Here is a 19,897-nt window from a genome sequence, read left to right as displayed (position 1 = left end):
GAGTTATTCAAAAAAAGACGTCTGCTCTCTTAAACTAGCTCGTCGTATAGGCATTTATGCAAGAACTCTTGAGCGCTTAGGAACTCGCACAGCAATGTGAAAATTCTACTCTGTTCTGAAACAGCAAAAGAGACAGCTTGATACGCACATGTTGTATAAGCATCCGGAATCCTTGTTTTGGAGCTGCAAGGAAAAGAAAAATTGTAATTTGAAATAGTGAGCATGAGGAAGGAGAACATTTAAAATCTTGTAAACCATAAAGGCTACTTGTGAAAATTACCGTGTGCAATAAAGCTTGGGAGTGCGATATCTCTAGCTCACAATTAGTTTCCGTTAATCTGGAGCATTTCGGATGACTACAGGAATCACATCGCGTTGTGCTGCTGCATATTGTAAAATTATTTGGAGTATAGTTCTTCTAACAATTCCTTTTTAGCCTTAATTTATGTCTCAAAAGCGGCTCTACAACTAGTCAAACGATCATGCGATTTATCACATCGTTCAGAGAATCGAATTTCTGGCTAACCAGCCGATTTTTTCACGAATTTTCAGATCGTGCCTCCATTATTCCAAAATGTGTTTGATTCCTCAATCAAATTGACACAAATATTTAATTCAAATCCATAAGGTATGATTTGCTGAATGTTATAGATTTTCAAAAGAAGTTTTTGGAAAACTTAGCGCGAAAGATTTCTGTTTTAATACAGAAATCCCGGTAGTCGCAGCAACCATAGATAACGTCAACTCCTACGCCTCCTTTTCTAGGCAGTTTCTAGAGATAAAGGATGCCGCTGGCAATGAGACGAAGAGATATTTATACCCTACTGACCTCTATCGCTCGTGTCAGTAAGAATGCCAGAAGTAACGTGCTAAGTGCGCCTTCATTTTAAGAGGATAGACCAAAAACTCACTGTCTTGATGATACTGCGGTGTGTTCCACGTCTAGGAAATTCGAACCCGATTTTTTTGCCAGAACCTGTAATTTTTTCGCCGCAGGTATACTGTTGCAAATATTTAGAGAACCAGGAACCTGATATATTGTTTAGACGATGCAGATGGAACAGTATTATACTCACAATTTTTTTTTTATTTTGGTCAAAATAAGGCATGTCTCACAGCGAAACATTTCTTTTGATTCCCCAGCAGCTAAAATATGAATAATATTTTATTTTCTTCCTCCCCTTTTCCTGTGTAAATGTGAGGGTTGGAGGGAAAGTTTGAAAATCATAGAGGATGCATACTGATCCGCAATTTTAAATTTTGATACTGATTAAAATTGGGCTTTAACAGTTTAAATATAACTTTAACTGATCCAAAATTAATGCGAAAATGTTAACATGTATTTTATAGAATTTTGGAAGGCACTGTATAATCTTACTTCACACACAAATTTTGGAATCCGATTGTTCTGTACTCATGGACTCCGTCTTCTTAGACTCAAAGATGGAACACACGGAGTGCAAAATGGACGTTTTTCTGCCAAACTGAACTAAGTGCATTAAGGCATGAGCCCCGAGACTCATAAAAAATATGCATAACAGGGCTCACGTCATAATGCACATAGTTCCGTTTGGCAGAAATGCATCCAAATAGACTTCTCTCCGATTTTTGCTCAGCTCCCAGCAGAAATGAGAACAGCTCTTCGAAGTGAATTTTAACCCTAGACGGATTACTTAATTCAATGCTCTCAGGAAAATCACGTCCTTTTTTATTCTAGTCATACGTTCGTGCAGATTGCAACTTTATTGATGTGTCGTTCTGTTGCAGAACTTTCAGGGGCAATATCCTCATTAATTGAAGGAGTGAGAGCCAGAGCAGATTTAATTCATAGCAACGTTTCAAAATTTCACACGACAACTTATTTTCTGGTAGCAAACGGGTGCATATCGTCGAACCTTAAGGAAGTCTTAGAACATTTATTTGGAAATTAAAAATTCTAACGTGTCTCAGAGCATGCATATATTTTTCAATGAAACTTCGCAACAGTACAGTGCAATGAACCCTTCTGATTCTCGCCCCTTTAATTTGTCATTTCCCAGACAAAGGAACGTATCTACATTTCAAGGTTGCAAAATTGACGCAAAATATTCATTTTTCTACAAGGATATGACTGATCAGTGTCAATATTCTCGGAGTATACTAGTTTTAGCCTTTGATCGGATAAAAAATCGGCAAAACTTTCTATCAGGATTGCAAGACAGTTTTCTAGTGAAAACGATACATCCGAGGGAATATTTTCCAACCTCGATAACGTCGATAACGTCGCGTAACGAAAGTCGTTGTGCTGCAGCTTCCGTAAAAACATATAATCCCAAATTAATTCCTTAAAATTTCAAAATTTTGGGAATCATCGTTTCATAAGAGGAAACATCGATAAAGATTTGCAACATCATGTCTCAATTGAAAATTAAATTTTTTTCTAGAAACCAACCAAAAAATGCGTTGTTACGAATAAATGAAAGATAGGATTAAGAATTTATTTCGAATTTTCAAATCCTGCCAAGGCTCCATTCCAGCCCTTCCGACGTTTTCTTCGAACCCGATCCAAAAACCAGCCCAAATCCAAAAGCGAGCTTAAAAAAAAACCAAATTAAAAATCAGCCTGTCTCGGCTCGCGAAAGCTCGAAAAATGTTGCAACGAAGCGCGACAGCTGCTGAAAGTTGCCACTTCGCTTGGTGCAATGATTAGCAGCAATTGCCCGGGGCCCGGGGGACAACGGGAGGGACAGAGACAGCGCGTGAAGCGACGGGAAGAGCGACCGGGGGTCCTGGGGGGCGTTGGCGGGGGGAGGGGGGGACCGGAACCCGCCGCTCACAGCACTCTTACGCCCGACGACCAGCAACCAGCTCATTCTCTCATGATCAGTGATCGTGCTCGCGCTTGCGTCTCGCCACCTCACGTTGAAAATCGCGCCTTGCGGATCCCGGATAATACGAACCATGTGTGAAATCCATCGCTGACGCTTTCGCGTAATTGACGTTGATTATTACGACGATTATTCGATATTTCAAATATTCGATTGGTCGATTATTCGATAACGACGCGGTCGTTTCGTTCCCTACCCTGCCCCTCCCGCCCTCGGACCCCGCTCGTCGCCGGCAAATTCGGAAACGCGATTTTGGCGGGAACCGATATTTCGAAACGAAGTGTCGTTGAATTAGGCGGACGGTAGTTTCGATTATCGATCCATCGACGTTTTTCCATTTTCGGAGGCCGAAAAAATTTTAGTGACCGACTGAGCCACATCATGCGATGACCTTTTCGATGAAAGGTGTAGATGGCTGAGGTTTTAAGCGGAAAGTGTGGATGGATGAACTTTTGAGCGAAAGGTGTGGATACATCGAGCGAAACTTTGTTCAAACCTCGAGCTGTTATCATTTTTCTTTCCAAAAGAAGGAACAGCAGAAGAAAAGGAAATTTTTAAATTTTCCGGCCTTTCCTCGCAAATTGTAACCCCAGAACGACAACGAACTTTTGAACGGCAAGAGTGGATAAATTAGATAAAACTGCTTTTATATCAAGCCATCGACTTTTGCTCAAGATAAAAAAACGAAATGAGAGAGAGAGAAATCGGCACTTTTTAAGTCATTTACCGTGCTAAATTGTAGCCTAAGGTGGCCGACCGAAAACTGCGTTATCTAATGTGAAACAAGAGTCATACATTTGGAAGAAACAAGTTTTGACACATATTCACCAACGGCACTCCGCATCGACTCAAAACACGCGCTTTTCTTGAACTTCCAATAAATCCGTTCTTGTCGATGGGTTAACACAAGTTCGGTTCAATCATTTCACCTCAGAGGAACTTTAATTGAGATGTGGAGTCTTGGCAAGTTCCTCATCGCCATGGAATCTTCCGGTTACCACGGCAGCAAGCGTACTCAGTTGGGAGCATAAATCTGCATTTTTATTCAATGCTCAAACGTTCCGCATAGCACCGCTATCTAAAGTTCTGATCTGTGGTGAGCGAAACGTGTTTGGAGTGGTGTTTGACTTAGAATCCCATAACAGTGAGTAGAATTGAAATTCCCGGGCAGTGCAGGGCTCCCACGTTGAAGCGACAGAGCACAGCGGCGATCTTATTGACACCCAACGGTCAATTAAGTTGCACCTCGCAGCGAAACTTGTGACCATATGAGCTGATAGCGCAAGCGGCTTCCGCGTCAAAACACGACCCACTGATCCACTCCATCGTGTGTGCAACAAGAGCAAGAACCACTCCTCACCTCACTCGATCTACTCTTCGTTATCTCACCTCAATTTCGATTGAATGAGCGGACCTCTCAACTTCACTTTCCTCGTGAAATATGTGTAAATAGTGCAGTTCGTGAGTTAAAAAAGGCCCGACCGCAGGTTGCCTTCGCCGAGAGAACGGTCGCACCGCTGGGTCATTAGCACTGTGCTTGGTGCAGGTTGGCCTTAATTCTGTTTATTGTGCGCATCGTGACCGGGCCATCCGCTAATGATCGCGGTTGAAATGCTAATCAGGGGTTTTTGTCGGTCGGGATCGATTTATTGTGCTGGCATGATTTTTACGTGATCCGCGGTTATCTGTTACCCAAACCCGGCGTGGACCCCTCGGAGGTCCGGAGAATTCGCACAAACCTGGCGCCCTCTTACGAGTGACCGGCAACATGATCTTCAGGAAGATACGCAACCAAATGCTAGGTAGGATTCTAAATGGTGTTTATTGCTTTATCAGTATTCGGAACTTACCATTGACCACTTTAAAAAGTGAAAATTAGATTATTGAACACTGAAAAAAAAAACACATTGGATCTAGAGTCCAGACTCCTAAAAACATCGACAAGAAAAAGTACTCTTGATTCAATCGGATTTTTGATTGAATCAAAACGAAATCCGCTTAAATTAAGAGGCTTGGTTCTTGATTTAAGCTAGATTCTGATTGAATCAAGAGTACTTTTTCTTGTCAATGTTTTTAAGAGTCTGGGATCTAGATCCAATGTGTTTTTTCTTCCAGTGAAAGTGTTGGTATATAACATTATGGTAGTAGCACTTTGTTTAATTTTTGGTTTGTTGGGTAGCCAGTGCTATGGGTTAAAATGAAATGTTCACTTACATTAACTTGAAATTGAAGGATTTATTAGACGAAGCTTTTCGGACCAAGCCATCGTCAGGATTTAGCAAAAAACATAGTTTGAAACAATACATGATTAATTTTGATTAATATCAGTTCGCACAAACGTCCAAACATATGATGTCAATGTTTGTTTAAAAAAATGTAAATCAGACTTCTAAAAGACATGTTTTCCGATTGAAATTTTACGGAAAATGCGTTGAATATATAAAAAACTCAACCCATGAGTAAGACATTTTTTTCTAGTCCACATGATAAACAGTAATTTTAAACTTGTCGCTCGTGAAGATAACGATAGCTAAATTAGATTAAATTAGTCATTAAAAGCGCAATTTATTCAATAGAACAAGAAGTTGAGCTTTTTTTCGCACACATGCTCTCATTGCTCCCTCTCCTCTGATACGAGTCACCGATAATATTGTTTAAAAAAAAGTCTCCGTTAAAAAAGGGCATGAAAACTTCCTCTGGCCCTCACTAAATACTTATTGTTTTACGTACTTAAAACCTCCCACCCATTATTCTCAAAACATACTTCCTTGCTCAACATGTTTTTGAATCTCAATTCGACACGGACGGTGCGGCGATCAATGTTTCTAAAGGCTCACAGATTCTTGTGCGCAATTCTGACGCTTGCAATTTACTTTTGAGAAGAAGCCCATTTTTAAATTGTTCATGAATTGCGCGCAAATCTGACACTGCATATTTTTTTTAATATTATGCAGACAATACTTGTTTGTCCAGCTCTCGGGCGTAATCGATCATCTCATCAACAACAAAAATTGTTGCATTATTACGAGCATTGGTGAACGGAGATCCCTGGTAACGACCGAATACAACGAGTCAAGGGCAAGACCATCGAGACGTTATTAACATCAATGCTCCGCGCCAAAGCTCGTAAAAGTTCAACATGTCAAAGTTTCAACAGCGTTGAATTACAGGAACAAGTGAACATGTTGGGCATACGCAGGGACAAAGCTATAAGAGGGTATTGAATGTCAGATAAGAAAGACCGTGAATTAGACGTATTTAAATCAAAATGAACTATATCCATCGTGACATCGTCACCTTCCAGGCAAAGTATCACAAGCGCCATGCGACGTTTAAAAATTTCCGCCGCCATTTTATTTCTTTACTGAGAAATTGTTGGTTGAATCTGTTTGGAAATTTCACTAAATTTTATCGGCAGCACAAAGAAAATTCAGTGAAATTTTCGGACAGCTTCGTTGAACAATTTCTCTGTAAACAAATAAAATGGCGGCGGAAATTTTTAAACGTCGCATGGCGCTTGTGATACTTTGCCTGGAAGGTGACGACATGAGCCCCACCAAGCGTGTATTTTTAGGGATCTCAGGGCTCATGTCAGAGTGGATATAGTTCCTTTTGATTTATATGCGTCCAAGTCGGATTGGAGTGGGTTGAGTTCCGCTTAATTTCAGGTGTTTTTCATGAAAATGACGGAGGCAAATTTTTGTCATTCATTACGGTCACTTACAGTCACGTTCTCTAAATCATGCGCTTATAGGCACGCTTATAATCTTTTTTCTTTTTCGTGGCAGATATCAACTAAACGGTGAAAGTGCAAAAATTGTACCGCGTTTTACGGCGGTTTTAGGTTGATAAATACTGAACGTCATTTCCATAAAAATTCTTTTATTTTACTGCTATGAATGACGAATTTCAAACAATTCTGCGAGTTCGAGCTTCTTTGAGAAAATATATATTGCAGCGGAGACTTTCAAACAATAAAAAGGAGTTACGCGTTTTTGCGGATTCACTGTTCTTATATGTAAACATACATCACTTCGAGCATGTGAGCCTGTCCTCATAATGACTACTTTGCGTCTTAAAAACATTCTTAGAGAGGCCGAAATCTACCCTTAATTGAAAATTTTATAATTATATAATTCTGTTCTATATTCTATTCTATTTTATTCTGTCCTGTATTATATTTTGTTGCAATATTTGAATTTGGTCGTGACATAGTAATGAAATCAGAAGACATATCATTAATTTCATAATTGAAGGGAAATAGGAATACAAAGAGTCAGTTTCAAAATTTATTAAAATTCCACGAAAAATTTTCATGATTAAATTCTGGTTCTCGATTGGTCGGAAAGGGTGTTGTGTCCCCAGGGAAGAAAAATCGACAACCAGGGACGATATATTTTTACTAGGGGGCGGTAAAAGACCGTATTCAGAGATTCTCAAAATAGCAGAGGGACAAAGAAAATAATTTTGCTTTGATCGCGTTGACCGTTGAACCAGAAACTTTCTCCACGCCCACGCAATTTTTTCCAACCAAGAAACAAGAACCAGTGGATTATTTTGCTTGCCTTTTTTCTGCTGGTCCATTCCCGTAGGAAGTTACAGACAAATATAGATCCTATTGATTGTCCTTGTGAACACCAAATGATAAGCACATTCACGCTCTAGGATCTTTAAATTTTATAAGGGATTAGAGGTGATCGGAATCTATTTTTACAGATCCACACGTCAATTCCGTCAAAAACCCGACGCCAATTCCGAGATTCGAACCGGGGACAAAATGACACAGAGTCAGATGTATAGGCCTTAAAGTCAATTAACCTGGCTGGCTCGATAATTCATAAGAGTTTGAGAGATTCGTCATTTCATGTTCCATTTTGGAAAACATTCATATGGAGGTTCATAAACGGAGAGGTTCATTCTCTGCTTAGCCTGCAGACATCGAAGAACATAACAGCTAATTTGTCGGAGAGTGGAGTTTGATGATAGGGAACCGTAGGGCTGGGTAACTGAGTAGCTATTACCCGATAATTACAGCAACTGAGAAAATATGCAGATTGTACAGCTCCTATCACTATCCCACAATCGTCAAAATCCCCGTTCTTGCTCGGATGTGAGCGATAAACTGAGGAATAAAACAGTCATACTTTAAAGTTCACATACGTAGACATATTGTCCTCTTGATGGTCATCCTTGGGACAGTACAGATGACCCAAGAAAGTCAGTTTATCTTGCGTGTGAACCCAGGAAAACACTTAATGAAGTGTATAGCTGAGAGAGCTATCTAGTTTCTGAGAGGGAATGGTTCAGTACTCGATTTTTTCACGTGAGAAATTAATTCTCCGAACCGCCTAACAACAACTAATTATTGAACTGATTTGCATTTTTGCACATCATTTCTTATTAAATAAGTGTCAAGTTAACTGTGAGTGCCATACTGCTGTGCTCAGGAAGAACGCCGTATGAACATTCGAGCGTTGCCAAATTTTCCTTGATAAAACATGTTTTTTGACAACATTCGTGCATATTTTTCTTTGAAATTTTCAGATATTTTAGATTAAATTGTGTACAAAATTGTCTGAAAATTTTGGAAAATAATTTTCAGAATTTTCCCGGTAAATTTGATTTTTATCGGAGGAAACTTGGCAACGTCTGAAGGCTCATACGGCGTTCCTCCTTAGCACGACAGGGTTGGCGCGCATTGTAAGAACGATAGCAGTTGGTGCAACGAGCCGTGAAGGACTCTTCGAGAGGACAATGACCATTTCCTCCAAGCTGAAAAAGCTCTACTTGAAAAGTTGAAAACGACGTAAAATATTCGGCCAAATATGATACTTCAATGCCCAAGCTCCGCAGAACAAACGTTGCATGGGCAGATTATTGTAGCCCCCCTGACGTAAGGGCGTACCTCAATTTCTACGTGAGCCCCGTTTTACATATACATTCATGCTTTGTGGGGCTCATGCTGAGATCGTTATACGCCCTAATGTTATAACAGAAGCGCATCAACTCGTGTAAAGTTTGAACCGAGAAAATTAGGCTTGAAGTTTTAAACCTCCGCGCAAGACTAAATGTTAAGACTATTTTCATACGCGAAATATTTTTAGGAGAAAATTTACCACTGGTTGAATTTGAAACCACTCTTAACTAATTTTGTCGTGTTTTTTTCTTTTTCAAAATGCGATCAGGAGCGTTTCTCTTACACAGTTTGTAAATGGTTTTCTAGAAATATTAAGGGTCATATTTAAGGTGCAAAGACGAATAAGGACGTGAGTAGGAAAAACAAGTTTCAAGGTAGCGCGACAATTACTATATATAAATCGGTGTATTATAAGGTATGAATAGGGCTCATTTTGCACAAAAAAAGAGAAAAAAAAAAAAAATGATAATTCAAGTGGTCCGAGAACTCATAAGTAGTAGTTAATATTAGACCAGATTTTTAAAGAAAATAACTGTTTGAAGAGAGTCCTTGAATCAACACTGCTTCGGGCCAGCAAGTATGGTGCTGGTGGATCTGTATTATTTAGATAAAAGAGTTACACTTATAATGAGCCATTTTTGATAGCAGATTCAGAGCAATAATTGTATTCAACCATCGCGTGTATGTAATTTTAAGACTTTTATTATTACTCGTTTCTTTCCATTACGACTGTTCGAATACCTAGGCGTGAAAAACCACAAAAACAGCTTTTCTACGGTAGTTTCTAAGAAAATTCTGAAGGTGCGTGGCTGGTGGTGGTTCTGTCTTGAAACAATCAGAATAATTACTGAGTACAGACTGTCTTACTTGTCTTTCTTCATTTCCTTCCCAGTCTGAGTCTTGCTTCATGGCTGATGGCGCGCGCGCGGCTGCTACCTTGCCTTGTAGAGCGGTTTGCAGTGGAGAAGTGTCCTCCTTCCTGACCTATTTCACACTTTCTCGCATATTAATTGTGAAAGAAAGTCAAGATAATTAATGGCTCATTGTTTTTATGATTGATTTTTAAACTGTCAATTAAATTCAAGGCTCATAATCTGCCAGGTTCATGTCTATCATCGAACGTTGCTCCATGATGGAATTCTTGACATTAAAAGTGAAAATTCTAGTAGTTTGTCACATGCTTGTCCTCGTTCATTTCGTCCTACTATTTTGTGATGTTCCATATGAGTCAAATTTTTTTTCTGCTCGTGAAGAAACTCTTCGTAATTGATTTAAATTTTTTTTTTTCAATTCGGTCGACTAGATTTTAACTTGGCTGCTAAATCATAGCAGTTATTGAGCAATGTTCTGTCTCCTCGAGAGAGCTCAATTGCTTTTCCGTTTATAAATTTTATCATGACTTAACTGTAGTTCTTGGAGGCCGCGAAGAAAATCAGTTGGGCTTGAGCCACTGTCACGGGCTTACTTAATTTCCTCTCAACGATGCACCGGCATGACGTTGCCAGATCTCAATATCTCTCCTATTTTCAAACAAGATTGCGAGGAAAATACTAACTTCTCACCTTCATTCGTCAACATTGTCCAATTCCTGCTAAGTCAGGTTTCGTCCTTTGCTTAGGATCACGTACCCAGGATAAGGAAATGGGATAATCAGTTACCCCGATATAAATATGTAAGACTCCCGTTTATTCGTTAACCGTTCTTTGACGGCGATGCAGAACCAATCGTCATTTGCAGTTTCCGGAACTTGAGTTCGATTAGTCATGTTTAGACTTAGAATTTTTTTGCAGCTTTTTCCAGGCTCTATGAGCTATGAAATTCAAACCGTTAAAGTCCCTTTAGATTGCACATTTCTGGGATTTTTTGGCAGGAAATATTCTTTGAATGCTCCCAGTGGCATAAAAGGCATCCTCGCAGACTATATGCTCTATTTCGGGAAACCCAGACATCTGGGAGGCCCTCGGTCGATGGGAATTTTTTTATTTACATTTAATTCGGGAATTTGGCTTAAACTTAAGCTTCCTCATACTAAAGGGCCTCCTCTGTTTTTTAATTTATATTTTTAACTTTCGTTTATTTTTGTTATGTATTTTGTTACTAATAACATGGAACCCCAGTCTTCAGATTCAATGGCATCAAAAATTGTGCTTTTATCTTCTCTTAATTTTAGGATTTTGAGTCCTTGATTTACCTTCCATTTAATTTGTTTAAAACATTTTTTTAGCCGGTTAAGGTCCACTTTCGCCGACCAGGATCCAATAGACGAAATTGAAGAGAGAGGAAGAAGGATAGGTGAAAGACAGAGAGAGAAAACATCCATGTCCTTCCAAAACGACAAGATCCGAGACCATCAAATTGTGTCACCCTGACCGGGATTCGAACCTGAGACAACTTGTTCAAAAGGCAGAATATCTTTTCCGCACAAAGTACATTTGTGGTAATTTTTCAGATTATCGTTACCGCACAACATCATTTTCGCACAAATCAGATCTTAAACATCTGGCAACATCAATAATTTTTTCAATCTTTGTTCACTAATTTTTCTCAAATATGCCTCATCTTTTTCTCGACGTTGCCACATAATATAGAAAATTATCTGAGCGAAAATGATTTTGTGTGGCAACGATAATCGGGAAAATTACCACTAATGTAGTTTGTGCGGAAAAGATAGTCAGCCGTTCAAAATTATTCCACCTGATTTTAACTTTACTCATCACACAAAGAGCCTTTCCAGCGAAGAGAAAACAACGCAATTCGATCACTCTCTACACTCAATCCCTCTTATTCCTCAGGTTATTTCTGTCATTTCAGCCTCTTTCGAAACCATCGTTATTTCATCACTGATAACTTGAGGGGACAAAACTGGCGACCCCGATGCGTTCTTTATCCCTTTCTCAAACAGAAATTCGATCAATCAGTCAGCGGGACCCGAACGTTTGAAACGCGTGAGTCTAATAATACCTGTTTATGCTAAAAAGAACTATGTTACATGCAATCCCTATGCACATAGTTCCTTTTAACGTAAATAAGTTCATTTGAGATTCGGCTGAAGTAAATTAATCGGTATTCGGTAATAAATTCGAATGGCCGGAGGAGTAAATTGAGGTGCAGGTACTCGGCGCACAATGGATCGAGTCGATGGGAGAAGTCGGACAATATTTGGAAACTTTAAACGCTTATAACTCCATGTATATCAGCTTTTGAGGCTCTAAAAGGGTTTCATTGGTTTCCTAGTGAAATTTTCTTTACGTACCATTCCTTAAAGTTTAAAATGTGACGAAATAAACATCAAAATTTCCAGTTTCAGCCGAAAATTTCATGTTCGACCTCTCTGATTGACTCGATCCATTGTGCGGCGCCTCGGCGGCCCTTCATTCAATGAGCTTCGCATTCGGGCCTTAATAAATCACAACCTACTTTCATAGCGACCGAGCCCAAATCCAAAGACTCATGCAGGCTCCAGAAAGGCCTTGGCACGCAGGCGCAGAAAGGACACCTCCACTCGAAAATATTTGTTTCCAAGTCTATCGATTTGCTAATGCACCGCTATCCAAACTTGTCGCTGTTTGGCGCATACTTCAAAAAAGTAGATTAAGTTTTGAAATATCCTATGGAAATTTTGACCGGTAGTCTGTTATTTGCAGGAAATAGATTGGAATTAATTTTTTGTGGATGCATGCTGGTGCAAAACATAATATCGAGGAACATTCTGCATTTGCAAGCATACATTAAATAAGCTGAGCTTGGACAAGAGCGAGATGTGAAAATAATATCAGAGGGGGAAATGGGCGTATTTAGATCAAAAGAAAATATCTCCATGTGGCTTGGGTCTTGTTAAGTATGTATTTTTATGCGTTTCAGGGTTTACATCTTAAAGGCGATATTTATTTTTTTTTTTTTTATTTGAATAAATCCGAAGGAAGAGCAGAACGAACATTTTCCACCTACGAAACAAAAATTTTCATGATTTAAGTCTGGGGATGTCTTTTATATTTAGGTATGTTTATACTCATAAAGAACAACTGAATCAGCCAAAACATTTAATAAAATAACAGCTTAATTTGGGAAAAGACTGCAAAAAAGCAGCCAAATATATATATTAAAGTCGCTTTACAACACACTCTGGCGTTCTACGACCCCCAAACGCCACATATGCCTGTCTTCCCAGAGGTTATCGGGCAACTGACACCGCAACATCTCTTCGTCAACGCCCTGCCGCCAACCCTTTACGGGACGTCCCCGTCGCCTCTTCCAGGTGGTACCCAATCCAAAACTTGTTTGGGCAACCTCTCCTCCGACATTCTTTGCACATGTCCATACCAGCATAACTGCCTGGACATGACGTCGTGCACGATATCTTTCTCAACCTTCATCACCTGGCGAATTCTCTCATTACGGACACGGTCCCGTCTCGAAATGCCGGCAGATCGCCGCCAAAAATCCATTTCAGTTGCCCTCAACATTTCTTGCGTTCTTTTCGTCAAAGGCCACACTTCACTACCATAGAGCACGATACTTTTAACGATGGCATCATATATCCGGTGCTTGTTTGCCTTTGAGATGCTCTGATCCCAGAGCACCCCGTTCAGCATCGCGATGGCTCTCCTGCCCTGGATGATCCTGTCCTTAATTGCTCTATCCATCCTTCCATCCTGATCGAGCCAAACACCGAGATACTTATACTCGTCACACTCTTCGATGCGCCGTCCATCCTCAAGCTCTATGCTTTGCCGTTGATGCGCTGCTCCCACGACCAGCTTCTCTGTCTTGGACACCTTAACGTCCATGCCCCATTTCCGATATTCTTCGACCAACTTCCGCGTCATGTAATCTGCATCTTCCTCATCTTGAGCTACAACGATCTGGTCATCGGCAAAGCATAGAGTATAAAGGGTCTGCCCATCAACGAGTGGAACGCCCATTCCCGCAACCTTATTTTTCCATTCCTTTAACACGTGCTCTAGGTAAACCTTAAATAGTGTTGGTGACAAACAACAGCCTTGTTTTAGCCCTTTTGTGACGAAAAAAACCTCCGGACAACTCTCCACGACATTTAATTTTTGCTATCGTCCCGTTATAAAATGATATAATTGCCCCCACAAGTCCTTTGCTAAAACCCCTTTTTTCCAAGGCTTCCCAAAGCTTCACTAACGGCACGCTGTCATAAGCTTTCTGAAGATCCACAAACACCAAGTGCAGCTCCTGGCTGACCGCCCTTTTCTTCTCGATGACCTGGGTAATGGTGAACAAATGGTCGACGGTAGACCTACCGGCTCTAAAACCAGCCTGTTCTTCGGCTTCCTGGCCGCTCCAAACCTCTTCGACCTTTGCCTTGAGAATTTTACCGTAGACCTTGCTCAAGGTTCCTGTGACCGATATACCTCTGTAGTTGTCGCAATCTTGCTTACTACCTTTCTTATGACTGGGAGTAATCCAAGATTCCTTCCAATCCTTTGGTATTTCGGAACCATGCAAACAGTCTTGCATGAGTTTCCTCAGATGTTCAAATAGTTTACCGGTGCCACATTTTATCAACTCCGCCGTATACCCCCAGGTCCAGGAGCTCTGCGAGTTTTCAGCTCCCTCACAGCCTTCACCACATCTTGGAGCTGGATCTCCACGTTGGAATCTTCTTTAGTGCTTATGACTCCAAATTAAGTTGTTATTTTATTTATCGGTCGGGAAAACATGAGTGTTATCCCGATGGCAATGAAAAGGTTTCAACCCGCCATAATTATTTATCTCCACTACTTTCTAGGAAGAATGAGCCAACCTTCATCAATTTTAAAATTAGGGACTGAGGTTTTAATTAAATCCTTTATGAGACTTAATGAGAGAATTATGTTTGTAAACATGGTTTAGAAATCACCCATCCTTAGGAATTGTAATTTAAACGCCCACTTAATAAACACCACACATTACACAATTGCCATACCTCCGATGAGGGAATGCAATTTCATTCCGAAATCGCAAAATTGACGTAAATAACGGAGTTTTTACAAGAGTACGACAGTGGGATTTCTGCTTATATTTTTTTTTATTTTTGCGTGCGACCTGAAGAAAATCGGTGAGATTTTCAGTTGGAGACGCCCAACAGTTTCCTTGTAAAAACAAAATTTCCGAGTAAAAGTTTTGCAGCGTCAATATGTGCTTACGCTCTCTCGTCGAGGAATGACGAAATTTCCAAAATTATTGGGAGTTTAACATCTGGTAGTGGCGAGTGAACTTACTCGATGATCAAAATTAAGCTTATTTTATTCCTAAAAGATCATTGTCCAGCGCAGGCTCGTTATTGCTGAAATGTGACCTTCGGATTTGCGAGTCATTTAAAATGAGTGATGAATGAAAATACGTAGTACGTAGAGCGCGCGTGCTATGGCCTCAAAAAGACACTCTTAGAAATGAGCTCGCAATTCGGCACATGGTATTCACTTTCTTACCGGTATAGAACAAAGACATTCGCTGAACAAAGCAGTAAAGTGTCATGGCGTAGAATGGTTTTGACGAATGAATGACCGACAAAGCTTGAACTTTTAATGGTCACGGTTGTCGTGAGATCGAAAATGCGACTTAGACTTTAAAAAAAGTTGAACGTGATTCACAGTCGGGCAAGAATAGGTTTATCTGCATAACCTTATGATGGGCAAAACGACGGCCAGTGATGTCTCTTATACTTACCATTCATCTTTGTGTGGTTGTTTTTAAAGTGCAAAATCCCCTTGGCCCTTGACCTGAGTGTGTGACAACACAGAAAAAAAAGCTTCGTTTGAAACAGCGATACCCGGTTCTATGTGACACACTAAACTTTTTGGTCCGGGTAAGATTGAACCTTTTCTGCCACAGCAACAGGTCTTCAAGTTGGGTGACCAAATTCTTTGGTAGCCGTAACTGAGACTCAACCTCACGAGAGACTAACATTTTAAACTTTGGCTTATTTGACCCATAGTTTTATTTCTATCACCGAAAGATTTGGCTACCTGAACCTAAAACCATAGTGGTCCATGTGAAAATATGGTGCGTCACATAGTAAAGTGATTTTTTCAGAGAGATCGGACATAGACTTTTTTATTATTGAAAATTATTAAAATTTTATATTATAACTAGAGGGCTTCCGCCCCCTGGCCGCTCCGCGGCCCAACCCCCTCGTATATTCTGTCAATTCGTTATGAAAATATCACTTAATTTTTTTTTAATTTACATTATTCTCGTAAATTGTATTAATATTAATACTGCTGAAGTTCTGTTAAGTGCTTATTCATTCAAAGATCATCTTCAATTTAGCTAAAAACTTACTTCAATTAAGTTTGGAGTTTTAAAAAAAGGTGAATAATCAGTTTGAAACGGTTTATATGGGATAAAATAAAATGGATGGAAAGCAAATAGGATAGAATATAATATAATATAAACGAAATATAATAGGTTTGTCATTAATAAAACGGGATGTATTTATATTAACCTTGATAAAAGGCCACAGGTCGGTTTGATATTTAAATTAAAGAGTGGCGGTGATGCGTAACAATTTTGGATTTGCTGCTGCAATTCCCGAGTAGTAGTGATCGCCATAAATTGCGATTTAATCGGAGAATATATCGCGATTTTATCGACGTCGCGATTTATTGCAATATTATCGGATAAAAAAATCGCGATTTTATCGACGGCGAATCATCGCAATATTATCGGGAGAAAAATCGCGATAAATTGCAATAAAATCGCGATTTTATCGAACGCGATTTTATAGAGATAAAATTGCAATAAATTGCAATTTTTCATCAACGCCTACTAACGCATGAATGACGCTTATGAAACATGTTTCTATGCCGCCGCCGCTGCCGTTTTTACCAAGGTCCGTTGGTAACTTTACCATCTCTTTTTTTATCAATCATTGGTAATGTTAGAAAGGCAGACCGGTATTTTTACTGATTTTTCCAGGTAAGAATACCACTTTTATTCGTAATCAATTCCCGGTAACTTAATTTACCACTTTATCTCTGTAATTCTACCACAGGCGATAAAAATATCGGCGTTTTTACCAAGGTCCATCGATATCTTTGCCATCTCACTATTCTTGGTAATTTTACAAAGACAGAATGATGAGATTACCAGTAGAACCTCATTTTACCAACCGTATTTCATAAAGTACAGTACGTATTTCATAAAGTACAGAGGAGGGAAAATAAAAAAAAAAAAAAAAAAACAATCCAATGAAAACTCGGTGTCAGTCAACGCAATGTAAAAAGTTGTAAGGTTGCGAAGCGCCGATCCATCTACATAGAGGCAATTCGCACTTGGGAATCATGTTGCGGCCATAGCCAGATTCAGTGGCAGATTCATCTTGTAAATTGAAAAAGAGAAACTCGACCGAACCAGATTTTGAAACTTTCACTTGTGATTTTGAAATTACCTTACATTTAATTTGGATATTATAAGCATACTCATTTAAATCTTTAATTTTTTTGAAAGAAGACATTCCGAAAATTTTTTTTAATTTTGTTTTTTGAAGGTTAAAACTGAAAAATCAAGTGGTGAAAATACTCAGCTGTTTTTCATCACATGATAATGAAGTAATGCAACTGATAATGAAAAATAAGTCGCAAAGATAGGAGAAAAGAATTGTAATGAAATACATACAATTATTAATGATCAAAAATTAAATTCATATAATTTCGAACAGTAGAGAAATAGGAAGATTCGTAATTTTTTGTATAAATGGGGAAATTTGGGGGAATTTGGAATCGATAAATGCGGTTATCGAAACGTGCGATTATCGATACATGCGATTTGTTGTGTTTGATTGTGTTTCATGGTGTGTTTGATGTGTTTGATTGTGTTTCATGATGTGTTTGTTGTGTTTGATGTGTTGATTGTGTTTCATGATGTGTTTGTTGTGTTTGATGTGTTTGATTGTGTTTCATGATGTATTTGTTGTGTTTAATGTGTTTGATTGTGTTTCATGATGTGTTTGTTGTGTTTGATGTGTTTTAGGTGTATCATGATGTGTATATTGCGTTTTACGTCTTTCATGATGTGTTTGATGTGTTTGCTATGTTTCATGATGCATTTGATGTGTTTTATCCCGGTTCCTTAACATAGTTACATCCACTATTATAAATGACTATACTGTATAGGTAAAATTACTGCATATTATCCCGGTCACTCTGAAGAAATCCGGTTTTATCCCAGTCATTACTGCTTTAGAAAAAAACGATGTATCGAGATCGATACACAAAGATCGATATCCTTCCTGTTTTCCCGGTTTCTTAATATAGGTACATCCGTTTTATCCATGACTATCCTGTATAGGTAAAATTCCTCCACTTTATCCCGGTCACTATGAAGAAATCCCGTTTATACCAGTCATTACTGCTTTAGAAAAAACGATGTATCGAAGATCGATACACAAAGATCGATATCCTTCCTGTTATACCAGTTTTATTAATATAGGTACATCCCGTTTTATCGATGACTATCCTGTATAGGTAAAATTCCTCCCTTTTATCCCGATTATTATGAAGGAATCCCGTTTTATCCCAGTCATTACTGCTTTAGAAAAAAACGATATATCGAAGATCGATACACAAAGATCGATATCCTTCCTGTTATCCCGGTTTATTAATATAGGTACATCCCGTTCATCCATGACTATCCTGTATAGGTAAAATTCCTCCCTTTTATCCCGGTTATTATGAAGAAATCCCGTTTTATCCAAGTCAATACTGCTTTAGAACAAACGATGTATCGAATATCGATACACAATGATCGATATCCTTCCTGTTATCCCGGTTTATTAATATAGGTACATCCCGTTCATCCATGACTATCTGGATAGGTAAAATTCCTCCCTTTTATCCCGGTTATTATGAAGAAATCCCGTTTTATCCCAGTCAATACTGCTTTAGAACAAACGATGTATCGAATATCGATACACAATGATCGATATCCTTCCTGTTATCCCGGTTTATTAATATAGGTACATCCCGTTCATCCATGACTATCTTGTATAGGAGGTAAAATTCCTCCCTTTTATCCCGGTTATTATGAAGAAATCCCGTTTTATCCAGTCAGTACTGCTTTAGAACAAACGATGTATCGAAGATCGATACACAAAGATCGATATCCTTCCTGTTATCCCAGTTTATTAATATAGGTACATCCCGTTCATCCATGACTATCCTGTATAGGTAAAATTCCTCCCTTTTATCCCGGTTATTATGAAGAAATCCCGTTTTATTCCCAGTCAATACAGCTTTAGAACAAACGATGTATCGAAGATCGATACACAAAGATCGATATCCTTCCTGTTTTCCCGGTTTCTTAATATAGGCACATCCCGTTCATCCATGACTATCCTGTATAGGTAAAATTCCTCCCTTTTATCCCGATTATTATGAAGGAATCCCGTTTTATCCCAGTCATTACTGCTTTAGAAAAAAACTATATATCGAATATCGATACACAATGATCGATATCCTTCCTGTTATCCCGGTTTATTAATATAGGTACATCCCGTTCATCCATGACTATCCTGTATAGGTAAAATTCCTCCCTTTTATCCCGATTATTATGAAGGAATCCCGTTTTTATTCCCAGTCATTACTGCTTTAGAAAAAAACGATATATCGAAGATCGATACACAAAGATCGATATCCTTCCTGTTTTCCCGGTTTATTAATATAGGTACATCCCGTTCATCCATGACTATCCTGTATAGGTAAAATTCCTCCCTTTTATCCCGGTTATTATGAAGAAATCCGTTTTATCCAGTCATTACTGCTTTAGAAAAAAACGATATATCGAAGATCGATACACAAAGATCGATATCCTTCCTGTTATCCCGGTTTATTAATATAGGTACATCCCGTTCATCCATGACTATCCTGTATAGGTAAAATTCCTCCCTTTTATCCCGGTTATTATGAAGAAATCCCGTTTTATCCCAGTCAATACTGCTTTAGAACAAACGATGTATCGAATATCGATACACAATGATCGATATCCTTCCTGTTATCCCGGTTTATTAATATAGGTACATCCCGTTCATCCATGACTATCCTGTATAGGTAAAATTCCTCCCTTTTATCCCGGTTATTATGAAGAAATCCCGTTTTATCGCAGT

General features: G+C 39.0%; 1 protein-coding gene across 2 annotated transcripts in view; it reads left to right on the top strand.

Annotated features, from left to right (window-relative positions):
- Positions 1–19,897, top strand: part of LOC109036802 (organic cation transporter protein) — a 108,995-nt gene that overhangs the window by 64,457 nt on the left and 24,641 nt on the right. The window contains exon 1 of one of the 2 annotated variants that reach the window (XM_072299657.1): positions 2,862–4,669. The exons of the other annotated variant lie outside the window; for it this stretch is intronic. Within the exon in view, the coding sequence (XP_072155758.1) occupies positions 4,636–4,669 (34 nt within the window). The 5' untranslated portion in view covers positions 2,862–4,635. Of the gene's footprint in view, positions 1–2,861; positions 4,670–19,897 lie in introns of those variants that run through there. 2 annotated transcript variants of the gene reach the window in all.

This window comes from Bemisia tabaci, chromosome 4 (assembly GCF_918797505.1).
Source record: "Bemisia tabaci chromosome 4, PGI_BMITA_v3".
Taxonomy (NCBI): Eukaryota; Metazoa; Arthropoda; class Insecta; order Hemiptera; family Aleyrodidae; genus Bemisia; species Bemisia tabaci.
The sequence above is the reverse complement of the archived record's forward strand: the minus strand, read 5'-3'. Positions and strand labels throughout refer to the sequence as shown.